The 14,139-nt window shown below is 35.3% G+C and overlaps 1 protein-coding gene across 1 annotated transcript in view; it reads right to left on the bottom strand.

The window, feature by feature from the left end:
- Nucleotides 1–8,790: 8,790 nt before the first annotated feature.
- The window catches only part of PECR (peroxisomal trans-2-enoyl-CoA reductase), a 20,292-nt gene continuing 14,943 nt past the window's right edge, over nucleotides 8,791–14,139 (bottom strand). The window contains exons 7-8 of the mRNA XM_027873699.1: nucleotides 12,584–12,695; nucleotides 8,791–9,422 (exon numbers count right to left, since the gene is read on the bottom strand). Of these exons, the coding sequence (XP_027729500.1) occupies nucleotides 9,337–9,422; nucleotides 12,584–12,695 (198 nt within the window). The 3' untranslated portion in view covers nucleotides 8,791–9,336. The remainder of the gene's footprint in view (nucleotides 9,423–12,583; nucleotides 12,696–14,139) is intronic.

The raw sequence follows: 14,139 nt of genomic DNA, 5'->3' as shown, positions 1-14,139 counted from the left end.
ATCCTAAAGAATTGGTAGATCAAAGAACAAATTATAGAAATAATAGATAATATCATAAAAGAATTGCAAAATCAAGCAAGATAGAAAAGAGTTTGGGAAATAGGTAAAATAGTCTTGAGGGGAAAATGCATATCCCTAAATATTTTCATTAATAACAAAAGAAAAAACAAGCCAATGAATTATGGTTTTTATAATACTAGAAAACCAACAAAATTTTATAACCCCAATTAAACACCCAAAGATAAATTTGGAAAAACAAAACAGAGATTAACTAAATTGAAAGGTTTTTTTAAAAATAAAACATTTAATGGGTAAATGAAATTGGGAATTTTTAGAAAAACAAAACAATAAAATAAATCATTGGCTATCTGACTTTAAAGATAGAGAGGAAAACCAAATTGCTAATCTCAAAAAGGAAAAGGAAGAAACCACAAAAATAAAAAGTGAAATAAAGAAAATTACTAGAAAACTATGTCACCCAATTACAGGCTAACAAAGCTAAAAATTTAAATAAAATGAATGAATATCTACAAAAATATAAAATACCTAGATCTAAAGAACAAGAAAGTGATAATTTAGAGAACCTATTCTCAGAAAAAGAAATTTAACCCATAGGACCAGACTGATGACAAGTGACTGATAACAAGTGACCAGACAAGAAAAGTTAATGCTATCAAACATTAAAGAGCAATTAATTCCAATATTACATAAACTCTTTGTAAAAATAGGAAAAGAGGTCCTATGAAATAACTACTATGTCACAAATAGTGACCTTCATGCCTAAACCAGGGAAATGCAGAAAATAAACTATAAATAGATGTCCCTAAAGAATATCAATACAAAAAATTTAAATAAAATATTAGGAAAGAGGCTACAAAAATACAACAAAAAATTATACACTATTACTGGGTTGAATTTATGGCAAGATTGAAGACTTGGCTCAATATTAGGAAGACTACCATCATAATAGACTACATTGATAACAAGAACAACAAAAATCATGTGATTATATCAATAGATGAAGAAAAAGCTTTTGATAAAATATAACACAAATTTCTGGGACAGCTAGGTGGTGCAATGAATAGAGTGCTGGGCCTGGGGTCAGGAAGACTCATCTTCCTGAGTTCATATCTGTCCTCAGACACTAACTGTGTGAACCTGGGCAAGTCATTTAACCCTGTTTGCTTGTTTCCTCATTTGTGAAATAGCAAGGAAATAGCAAACCACTTCAGTATCTTTGGTAAGAAAATCTCAAATGGGGTCACAAAAAGTCAGACACAACTGAAATGATTGACCCACAAAATGCCAATTTCCAGTGGAAAAAATACTAAAAAGCATAAGAATAAGTTAATCTTTCTTTATTATGGTCAACAATATCTATTTAAAAGCAGGAGTTAGCATTACATATAACTGAGATTAAATAGTGGTCTTTCTAATAAAACAGGGATAAAGCAAGGATGTCCATTATTTCACAGCGTTATTTTACATAATATTAGAAATGTTCTCCATAGCAGTAAGATAAGAAAAACAAATTGAGAGAATAAGCATAGATGAAAAATAAACAAAGTTATAGCTTTTTTTCAGATGATAATCTATAAAGAGAACCCTAAAAAGTCAACAAAAGTCAGTTGAAACAATTAATAACTTTAGCAAATAAAAGGATATAAAAGTAACCTTGCAAATCATCAGCCTTCCTCTATACTGCCCCCCCCAAAAAAACAGTAAGAAGAGATAGAAAGAGAAATTACATTCAAGATAAATATAGATTATATAAAAGGAAGCAGTCTACACAAATCTACACACAAAACCTGTATGGAAAAAATTTCAAAAGATTTCTTCTCAGAAATAAAGATGTCTAAATAAGTTAAGAGAAATTAAGTGCTCATGGTTGGGTTGTGCCAATGTAAAAATTATAATATTATCTAAACTACTTACTTTAGAGAGCTACAAAAAAAAAAACCACTAAAATTCATGTGAGGAAACAAAAGGTCAAGATTCTCAAGGGAAATAAACAAAAAGTGGTAAATAATGGAACCTACTAGTACCAGATCTTGAATTATACTACAAAGCAGTAATCATTAAAACAATTTGATGCTGGTTAAAAAAAATTGAAAAGTTAATCAGTGGAATAGATTATACATACAACATTCAGAAGCAAACAAAGTAACAGAGTTTTCAGTAACTAGAAAGCAATCTGATAGAAATTAGATTTTTTAAAAAAATTTTTTGTTCATTTTAAACTTGAGTACAAAACAAAAAATAAGGAAAAGAACACTTCTATGTACATAGCAGGACATGAGAGGATTCAACATAAAACAATGATTTCCGTTTCAAGGAAACCTATATAATAAATACTACACATTGTTTTCAAATCTATCCAGCTTTTCTTTGCTTCTTTCTAGTTTTTCTTTTGTTCTGTGCTGTGCACTTTTTACTTTATTTTTTTCTTCCTCTCCCTTTCCCCCCACCCTAAAGAAGGCTACAATTAAATGCATATATGTGAGGGACTGTCTGATGTTAGCTACTGCCAAGTGACGATTGTGGCAAGATGGGGTAGGAACAAGATATTAGGAAGTAACCGGAGCTCACGCTCCTGAGGCAGGGGCTGTGCTAGGCAGAGTTGTGGTGAACTGGGATGGGCTGGATACGGAGAAGTAACCAGAGCTCTCGCTCCTGAGGCAGTGGGCAGTGCTATGTGGAGCTGTGATAAGCTGGGGAAGGAACAGAATACAAGGAAGTAGCCGGAGCATGTGCTCCTGAGGCAGGGCGCTGTGCCACGTGGGAGTGGGACGTCAGAGAACGAGTTCCTTTGTCTAGCCCCCTCCCTAGGTACAACGCTAACCCCAGACACCTCCTTCCTGTGTCCTTCCTGACTTCCTGGGTCACGTACTTTCCCTTTGTGTAGCACTGACCCCAGACGCCTCCTTCCTGTATCCGGTCCTAGCCTCCTGTGTCACTTCCTCTCCCTTGGTGCGCTAAACTCAGACATCCCCTTCCGGTATCTGACCCTACAATCATTGACTAGTAGGCGGGCTGAGGAGGAGGGGCTAAGTAGGTACTTAAGGAACGGTCGTGGTTGGAGCTCGCTCTCTCTTTGCTCCTCCTGTCTTGCTCTGGCCTTCCTGCTTGGCTTTGCTGTGATGGCCTCTGAATAAAGCTCGGGTGTTGGCACCTCCTGGTTGGCTCGTCTCTGTGTGTTTATCCGGGTAGGCACCGAAGACTGGTAAGTATGACTCTGGCAGCCTGCTCCTTATAGGAGGAGAGTGTACGGCGTGGCCGGCACACATATATATGTATACATAGATATCTATAAACATACATATATATACACATATATACTCATACATGTATATGTAAGACCATGCTATGCATATTTCTACTTGCCATCATTTTCTCTGGAGGTGGGTAGCAGCTTCCTTCATAGGTCCAAGTTTTTTTCATGTTTTTCTAAATCAACCAGTTCATCATTTCCTACACCACAGCAGTATTCTAACACAATCAGATCCTATTTGAGAGATTGTCTACTATGAGAGTTTTTATCCCCAATTTTCTGCATTCCTTATATTCTTGGCTATATTGGTTTTATTTACACAAGAAAATTTTAATTTAAAATAATCAAAATTATCCATTTTGCACTTCAATAATGCCCTCTCTTTATAATATAGTTTAAGGTCTGATGCTGCTGAATCTCCTTCCTTTATATTTTTTCCCTAGTTTCTTTGAAATTCCTGAGCTTTTGCTCTTCCAAATGAACTTTCTTACTATTTTTTTCTCACTTAGTAATTTTTTTGTAATGTAATTGGGATGGAATTAAATAAATAGATTAATTAGGTAAAATTTTTGTTATATTGGTTTACCTACCCATAAATATCACTTTAGTTATTTAAATCTGATTTTATTTGCATAAAAAGTGGTTTATGTTTATGTTTATGTAGTTCCTGTGTCTGTTTTGGCAGGTATACTCTCAGACATTTTATATGGTCTAGTTATTTAGACTGGTCTAAAACAAGATTGAATAATATTGGTGACACATAGTGAAGTGCCTCTTTTTGTCTTTTAATTAAATCTATTTTTAATTTTGTCTGAGATCATGTAAATTCTACTCTAGCCCTTTATTTTATCTTTATGGGTATCTCTCATTTTTATTTTCCTGAAAGTAAGATATTGTTGAATTCAGATTTTTAATCTGCTATCCATTTCTCTTTTATGGGTAAATTCATCCCATTCACATTCTAAGCTACAATTACTTGTGCATTTCTCTCTTTCTTATTTTTTCTCACTATCCTTCTCACCCTATTTACCCTATTTCTCTTCATTACTCTAATTTACTTCTATCTGCTACCTTGCCCTCCTATTCCATAACTTACCCACCCCTCTAAGAGTCCCTACCTTATTCTCTCCTCTTATCACCTTATTTCTTTCTAAATTTAAAAGATTTTTATACTTTCTAAATATATGTTGTTCCCCTTTAACCGATTTCTAATGAGAATAAGGTTCCAGCACTAGTCCCTTCCTCCACTTGCTTCTTCTATATAAATTCTTCCTTTCATGCCTTATTTGTATGAGACAGTTACTCCTTTTTATCTCTACCCACAGTTTTATTTTTCTAGAATTACCCCATCATACACAGCTCAGCTCAAGCCTTTCTTTCAAGCTACTCAAATAATGAGGATGGTCACAAGAATATTGATAATATTTCACATGTAAGAAGTAAATTTGACTTTATTAAGTCCCTTATAACTGGCCTTTAATGTTTACCTTATGTTTCTTCTGGATATGTCAAATTTTCCCTTTAAGTTCTGCTGTTTTTGTCACAAATGCCTGAAAGTCTTTCAGCTCATTAAATATCCATCTTTTAAAATTCAGTATTATGCTTACCTATGCCAGGTAAGTGACCCTCGGTTGTAATCCCAGTTTTTTTTTTGCTCTACAAAATATAGTATCCTAAGACCTATGGTCCTTCATTGTAGCAGCTGCTAGCTCTTATGTAATCCTTACTGTAGCTCCATGATATTTAAGTTTTTTTTTCCTTGTTGTTTGCAATATTTTCTTCATAACCTTGGAACTTTGAAACTTGGCTATGATATTCCTGAAAGTTTTCCTCCTGGGATCTCTTTCAGGTGGTGATTGGTGGATTTTTTTTTTCCTATTTCTGCTTTGCCTTCTTGTTCTAGAACTTCAGGGCAATTTTCCCTGATAATTTCTTGTAGTATTGTAGCAAGATTCTTTTTTTTAATTGTCACTTTCAGGTAGTACAACTATTCTTTTATTGCCTCTCCTCAATCTGTTCTCCAGATTAATTGTTTTCTGATGAGATGTTTCACATTCTATTCTATTTTATCATTCTTCTGATTGTATTTCATTATTTCCTTATAATGCCATTAACTTTCCCTTGCCCAATTATAGTTTTCAAGGAATTATTTTCTTCCTTAAGTTTTTGATTCTCCATTTCCAGCTGGTTGACTTTCTTTTCATAATTTTCTTGGACTGCTCTTCTTTTTTTCCTTTAATTTTTTCCTCTACCTCTCTTATTTGATTTTTATAGTACTTTTTAGTTCTTCCAAGAGCTCTTTTTGGGCCTGGGACCATTTGACATTTCTCATTGAAAAAAGGATTGGCTTTTTTTTAGCTCCACTGTCTTCCACTGAACATGAACCCAGATCTTATATATCTCCATAGTAGCTATCTATAATTGGGTTTTTTTCCCCTTTGATTACTCATTTTTATTGTTATATTTTGTTTTTAGCAGTTATTAATATAATCAAGTTCTAGTCCCGAGGTATGGGGAATGATGCCCCAAGTCTCAAGTCCTTCTTACTGTTATTTTCTGAGCTCTTTCCCAGGGTCCAACCTTGGGCACTCTTCTCCACCCATAAGCCACAGCTTGAGCCCCCAGCCATGCTGTCTCACAAATGCTCCTGCTCTCTGTGGTTCCTTTGGTGGCTGCAAACAACTATCCTCTTTGTCCTGGAACTGAAACCACGGACTTTGCTCTCCTGCAAGTGCCTACAGCCAGCAGGGTACCCGCTCCTTTGCTACTGCACTTACCAGGCATATGTTAACTCCTTCTCCCCCACAGCAGCAGCTTGAGACTGCATTAGGTTAGCATAACTATGTTTGTGGTCCCTCAACAATGGAAGGTCCCTCAATCTTCTATCCAGCCATCTGACCCTCACACTGTCCATGATGCAAAAGTTTCTGAGGCTTAGGCTATCTCCCATCCCAGCTGTCCCCAGGGCTTGATGTTTGTTGATTACAGAGAGTAGGCCTGGAAATGTTTGCATTTCATTCGGGCTGAACCTCAGCCCCTGGAGGTTAAGTCTTTCCTGGGGCCTTTTCAAGTTGTCTTAAGACAACTGCTTTACCCCACTTCTATTTATTTCTGCTGTTCTATGTTCACTTTGAGGAGATTTGTGTGTGTGTGTGTGAAGGAAAGTTGGAGAGCTGAAAGTTTTCTGACCTACTCTGCCATCTTCCCAGAATCCTCTAGAAATTAGATTTATACCAAGACTTCATGCCATATGCCACAATAACTTCTGAATGGATACATGACATAGATATAAAAGGTCATATCATAAAAAGTTTGAAGACCTAGAAAATAATGCCTTTTGGAACCATGGTTAAGGAAAAGTTCATGAAAAGGCAAGAGATAGAGACTGATAAAAGATAAAAATTCTGATTACATAAAACTGGAAAGCTTTTGTACAAACATAATCAATGCAGTTAAAATTAGGAGAGAAAAACTTAATGGGGGATGAATCTTGGCAATAAATTTCTCTTAAAAATCTATCTAAGATATATGAAATACTGATTCAAATATATGAGAATGACAGTCATTCTCTAATGGATAAATGGTCAAAGGATCTGAATGAAAAGTTCTCAAAGAAAGGCATTCAATGTATCACCACATGAAAAATGTTCCAAATTGCTAATTAAAGAAATGCAAATTAAAGCACCTCTCTGGGTCTACCTCATACCTATTAGTTTGACAAAGATGTCAAAAAAAAAAAAAGATGACATTTGATGGAGAGGTGCAAGGATAAGGTCATACTGGTGAACAGTTAGTAGAGCTATGAATTCATCCAGTCATTCTGGAAAGCAAATCAGACTTTGCCCCAAAAGTCACTAACCTGTGCACATTCTTTGGATTCACAACAAGGAACGCAGTTACTTATTCATGGTAGGCAGTTAACAAAGACTTGTTGGATTGAACTAGTCTCTCTTCATGAACTAGTCTCTCCTTTCCAATCCATTTTTCCCACAACTGCTCAACTGATATTCCTAAAGTACAGGTCTCACCATGTCAACTCTACGCAAGAAGCTTCAGTGAAAGACAGAGGTTCAGTGAAAAGAGCTTTGGATATAGTTAGGTGATAGACTCAAGACATAAAATAAGACATACAGCTTCAGAAACTGCCAATGTGGACATTTGTTCTGCTTGACTAGGCATATTTTAAGGAATTTTTTCTTTTCTTTTCTTCCAGTGGGGATAGAGAAAGAAAGAAAGGAAGGAAGAGAGAAAGAAAGAGAGAGAGAGAGGAAGGAAGGAAGGTAGGTAGGAAGGGAAAAGAGAAAGAAAAGAAAGAGAAATAAAAAAGGAAAGAAGGGAAGGAAAGAAAAGAAAGAAGTAGGAAAAACAGAAGAAAAGGAGAAAGAAAGAGAAAATAAAGGAAAGGAAGGAAAGGAAGCAAGGAAAGAAAAAAGGGAGAAAGAGGAAGAAAAGAAGCCAGAGATAGAGTAAGGAAGGAAGAAGGGAGGGAGGGAAGCAAGAAAGGAAGGAAGGAAGGAATGGTCACTGAGTCATCTTGAAGCACAGACAATTGGGGCAGCTTTGAAATTTATTAGATATTGTACCTTAAGAGAAAAGCAAGGTGTACTTAATAGAAATCTGTAGTTTCATGTAAATTCTTCCTACTATTTCCACATTACTATTACTACATGTAATTTCCAATTTGTTTAGTGTTAAGGATCAAAAAAAATTCATAACGAGAGAGAGAAGACTGAAAATGGAAGCAGTGTCATGGGCCTGGAGAAAAATAAATACTGTCTCAATTTTCAAAAAAAAAAGGGGGAAAGTAGAATATTAATTCTAAGCCAGAGAGTTTAAATTCAGCTCCTTGCAAACTGAGGATGTATTCTTAAAGGAAGAATTACCAAACATTTAGAATCTTTTCTAAAGTCCTAATCACACAGAACCAGCACAGCCTTGTCTTCCCCTATTTTTAACAAATAGCCCTTCAACTTCAATGAACTTATGGAGAGTGAAATAACCGAAACCCAGAGAAAAAATACACAATTATTAAAATAATATAAAGAAAAGAAACACAAAAAAGCTAACTAAATTCACAGCAAATATGTCTAACAATAAATCCAAACAACAATATCAGATAACAAGAGATAACAAATGTGACAGATACAGTTGCTATATTTGGTCTGTTTAACTTTTTTTCATTGTTATTATAAGGGAGGGTTCTGAATGGTAGGGGAAGGGGATATGCAGAATGACTGAAATGTAAAAAATACAAAGAATTTACTAAAAATTTTAAATTAAAAAAAATGGCCCTTCATTTGAGTTCTGTTTCTCTCATACTCTTCCATCTCTCCGCAGTCACAGAAATCTGGCTCTCCTCTGAAGACAGCATTTCTGGCCACCTTGTACAGTACTGGCAGTTCCTTCTCTCATGCACATCTCAAAAATTACTATAAAGGTGGCTATGTTCATATTGTGAGTATGTGTGTGATAGAGGAAACTTATACTTGGTTTGGTTTTAGAAGCAAAACAAAACCAGATAGTTTTAAAAATAATCTAAGGTTATTGATACAAAGAAAGTAGACATTGCCACCCCAAAATAACTGAGTTGTGTATGTGTACTTGTAAAATCCACAATCCCATCACTATTCAGACTTGGTCTCTCATTTTGGGGCTATACAATAAATCTAAGAAGGACAAGAGAACACCACCATGAATCATTCTCAACTTTTTTTTGCTTCATTCAACTGCTTACAGGGGTAATGCACCATAAACAAGTGCATTTTTCATCTTTCCCTATATTCCTCATTTTAACAGGTAAGGATCAAGGCAGGAGAGGTGATCACCTGATGTTTAAGTTTTTTTCATTTCTTAGTCATCTGCATCAACATTTTAAAAACATTAAAAAACATTTGGGTCAAGGCATGTTTTTAAAGTTATTGGAATCATACTTTGTGCCAAGATATAATTTATAATTTTTAAAAGCAGCAAGTAATTTTCCATAAAAAGCATAAATCCCCAGAAAATTCTAAAATTCATTCTTCAGTTGAAAGTAGAAAAGACTTCATTTTCTTGCTTTCCTCAGTTTAAAGTTTGGATTTCTCCTCAAAGGAAGCTTTCATTCTTTTGACTACAGAAAGGTCCCCTGGTCCATCAGGCCAGTTGTCATGGTCTGTTGAGATGAAATGAGTGAAAAAACCATTGAGTTATTATTGCCAAATGTGTGAATATTTTTCATTTTAGTAAATAAACATATTCTTAAACCCATCCCCAAACCCTGCTATCGTCAGAACATTGAGCACATCCATTAATTATGATTCAATTGACACATATTATTAAGATATTACATGGCATTGGTCTGAGAGAAGTCATACTGCTTAATTAAAATCTGGCCTTTAAAAAATATAATATGCACTATATATAATTGGTGTTTGGGGATTTGTTTGTTTGTGACAGTATTTAAAAAAAAAAGATCCATTTTAGGGAAGTGGCTTGTATACAAAGACCAATATGCTTCCACACTTCAATAGATCCAGAAGCTTGACAATGTGGGTACTACTTCCTACCTAGGTGATACAGTGGATAGAGCATTGAGCCTGGTGTCAAGAAGACCTGAGTTCAAATTTAGACTCAGACCCTTCCTAGTTGTATGACCCTGGGCAAGTCATTTAGCTTCTCTCAGCCTCATTTTCCTCATCTTTAAAAATGGAGACAATAATAGCACCTACCTCCCAAGGTTGTAAGGTTCAAATGTTTAATAAATGCCTCTTTCCTTCCTTCCTTCTTTCCTCCCTACCTCCCTTCCAACCTCCTTTCCTTCCTTCCTTCCTTCAACTTCCATATGATAATCCACCTACACTTCATCCAGGAGGATTCTTGTCAAAACCATTCCATAAATCCTTCAAAAAGGATCTGGTCAACACATTGCAGGACTTTCTCTTGCTTAAGGGTTCTTAACCTGGGGTCCAGGGACCAAAAAAAAATTCTTTTTATAATTGTATTCTATAAAACTGATTTCCTTGGTAATCCCATGTATTTGTTTTGTGGATTTAAAAACATGATTCTGAGAAGGCTGGCTTCACCAGACTGATGAAGGATCATGACACCAAAAAAACAGTTAAGAGACCCTGCTCTAGTTCTTATATCTTTCCATGCTCGTAGTGTCAAAGTAGTGCAGTCTCTGTGCCTTCACCACATGAATTTCCAATTATAAACTTATTGAATAGTATTTTTATATCATCTTGTATATTCCAGTCATAATTGGTAATATGTATGTATATGTATGTAGATTATCTATACACATATATGTATGTATGTATGTATGTGCATGTTGTGTATTTGCGGGTGTGTGTGTGTGGATGGATAGATAGATAGATAGATAGATAGATAGATAGATAGATAGATAGATAGGTAGATAGATAGATGGCCTATTTAAGGCTAACTACATCTTTCCACTGCCCTCTCAATCACTCAAAATTTTGATTCTTAAGAGACTAAGGTAGTCAAGATTTGCAGCCATGTAATTGTCAGTGAAAGAACATTAGTGTTAAAAAGATTTGTAGCATCACCAAGAGGATCCAGTCCACTTCTTTCCTCCTATTCAATCACATTAAAATCTGAATATGTATGTATCTCTCTCTGTCTGTCTGTCTGTCTCTCTCACTATGTGTGTGTGTATGTGTGTGTGTGTGTGTGTGTGTGTGAGAACATTCAAATGGAATTGCTGGATTAGAATATTGAGAGAGGAGTAACGCCCAATAAGACTGGAAACATAGGTTGAGGCCAAATTGTGAAGGACTTTAAAAGATAAATAGAGGGGTTTGTTTATATTTTATTCTAGAAGCAACAGGGTACACACTGGAGTTGACTGAGTAGCAGATGGTCAGATAGCATATAATCAGATCTGTGCTTAAGGAAAAATTACTTTGATAGCAGTATCTAGGATGGAGTGGGGGTCATGAGAAACTTGAAGTAGAGACTGAAAAGGAGGTTGCTGCAATAACCTAAGCCAGAAGTGATGAGGGACTGAACTAAAGTGGTAACTGTATGAGCGGGGAGAAAGGGTCAGATGTGAAAGATGTTGTGAAGGTAGAAGTGGCTAGATTTGGCAACTGAGTTAATAAGAAGCGTGAAGAAAAGTGAGGAGTTGAGGATAATGCCAAGGTTAAGAACCTAGGAAATTGGAAGGGTGGTGGTAGCTTTAAGAGAAATAAGAAATTAAGAAAAGAGGAAGGTTTGGGGGGAAAAGATATTGAGTTCAGTTTAAGACAAGTCAAATTTGAGTTGTCTTCAGGACAAGCAGTTTTAAATCTCTAATAAACAACTCATGATATTGGATTGAAGTGTCAGGGAGACACTGGGATTGAATATATATCTGGGAGTCATCTGCATAGAGATGATGTCAAGGGGTTATAAGATGAAGAGAAGAGGGAGTTCATGATGAAAAATAATTGGTTAGAGAAATACAAATTATTTTTATAGTTCCATTTTGGTTTGTTGTTCTACCTTTAAATTCCCTCAAGATGGTCTGACTTAATTCTCACATCAAGTTTTCAGTCTTGCTTTCCCCTCTGCTTCTCTGCATTGTTTTGTGAGGTAATAGCACTCATCATTTTCCACTAACCTCCTCCGTAACATTCTGCAAAGCAATTTCTATCCTAAAATTGGATTATCCTTGGATGTTATATCTCTCTGTTTGGCAAAGATTTCCAGGGTTGTTAACAAGGTTCTGAGTTGTTTTGGCTTCCTTGCTGTGATTTGTTTTACATTGGCATAACATTTTTGTTAACATTTTGTGAAACATGTTGATAATCAGTGTCAGTGTCTTTTCCTTTACACATATCCCAATTATCAGCATCAACAGCATCTTTTATTAGCTCAAGATCTCATTAACATTGCAGGCAATGTCTTCTTCTCAACCTTATCCTTTATTTTTACTTAGTACTGACTTTGAGCATTATTCCAACTAGTCAAACATCTGACTGCATATAGAATTATTATTACATTTCTGCCCAGTTAGTCAACAAACATTTATTATATATCAACTGACCTAGAAGTGTGTGCGCATGTGTGACAGAGAGAGAGAGAGAGAGAGACAGAGAGAGAGAGAGAGAGAGAGAGAGAGGCTTTTCTACACTGTGAAATTCTGCAGAGTTTATATAAAAAGATAATTTCCTTTTCAAATCATTTATCGATCTACAAGTTTCTTTTCCTGCAGTGCCGTTTAAAAGGGAAGAGAACCATCTTACCACTCAAGGAATAATTTAAGAAAATTTAAAATCCTATACTGCAAGTCACAAACTTTTTGATCGGTCATTTTTCTTTATGACTCACCTGGTATGTTCAACACTTGGGAGTACAAAGTACTACCACCATCCACAACCACAGTGTGTCCTGTAATAAATGAAGCTGCAGGAGATAACAAGAAACATGCGACGGAAGAGATCTAAGAAATAAAATATGCCTATGTTACATTCATGTGTGCAACTGTGTAGATATTTGTTTATAAATACTTTTCTATCTACATATATATATATATACACATCCATATATATCACAGAATCACAATGTTAGACAAATTCTTAGATATCATTTAGCATAATGCATACCTAAAACTGAGTCCCTTCTATGACACCAATTGGCAAGTGATCATCTGAACTATTTTAATCAATAATTTTCTGAACCAATTTTATTTTTAGAAAATCTTCATTGTTGGGAAGCTTTCCCTTTTGTTGAACAGAAATATGATATATCTTCTAGCTAGTGGACCTACACATGTATGTGGTTTCTAGTTTAGATATTCCTGAATACCATATCTTAAAGGAAAATTCTGACTACATATGTGCTTTATGTGTCCTCACTAGGCATTACTTTGTTAATTTTCTCTGAACAATTGTGGAAATTACTGGACAAGTGGGTAAAAGTTGCAAAAGGTAAAAGATGATTTTTTGTAGCCTGTATTGAATGAATTAATAGTGAAACATGAAGTAGTATATATTGGAGACTGAGTGAATAAAATCAGATACGTGTATGGATTCAATACACAAGAAGAAATCAATAAAATGACCTTTCATTTGTCCTATGTGTGTATGTAAATGCACACATACATACACATATGATTACCCTATAATTTCAGATTTGAGTACACAAGGCTCATGTTTTCTCAACATATAGCTGGCATTATTTTTGTTCACATTCCAGGATAAAGAATTTGACTGTTTTTGAATTCACCTTAGGTAGTATCCCCCTGGTATATATATGAAAGGTCTTCCTTCTATTCATTTAAACATACATCCTCTAAATTGTTGAATTCATTATCTCAACATAATTAACTCAGGGAAGCTGGATGATAATTGGTATACATAATTAAATAACTTGGATTTTGCTTTAGATCTTACGAATCTGAAAGACTATATTAACTGAGAAAGAACAAATATGCATTCCTCCTAAAATGAACGAGTTGTAAAATGCATATGGTATTTATAGTTTTTCTCTAACTGCATCTGAAGGCACTAAAGACCAAGTATTTCTTTTTGGCTTTTCACACAACCTTATGAAGATCTTCCAGCAATTGATTTCTATCAGCTGAGCACTTTGCAACCCAGAAGAGCTTATCAACCAAAAACTTCAGTGGATCCATTAACTATCTAAAGTTCTTTTAAAAATTGAATGGGACAATGTTCCTTCAAATATTCTCTCTGTCCCTCCTCCCTCCCCCAATATTCTTCGAAGCTCTAACATTCTATGTCTATATGAAAAGAGAGAACATATGGATAGAGAGTGAAAGAAGAAGAGAGAAGGGGAGGAAAGAGGATGAGAGACATGAGGAAGAAGGGGGGGGGGGAGAGAGAGAGAGAGAGAGAGAGAGAGAGAGAGAGAGAGAGAGAGAG

Source organism: Vombatus ursinus, unplaced genomic scaffold (assembly GCF_900497805.2).
Source record: "Vombatus ursinus unplaced genomic scaffold, bare-nosed wombat genome assembly UNPS02014802.1, whole genome shotgun sequence".
NCBI lineage: Eukaryota > Metazoa > Chordata > Mammalia > Diprotodontia > Vombatidae > Vombatus > Vombatus ursinus.
This window is presented reverse-complemented; position numbering and strand designations above follow the sequence as displayed.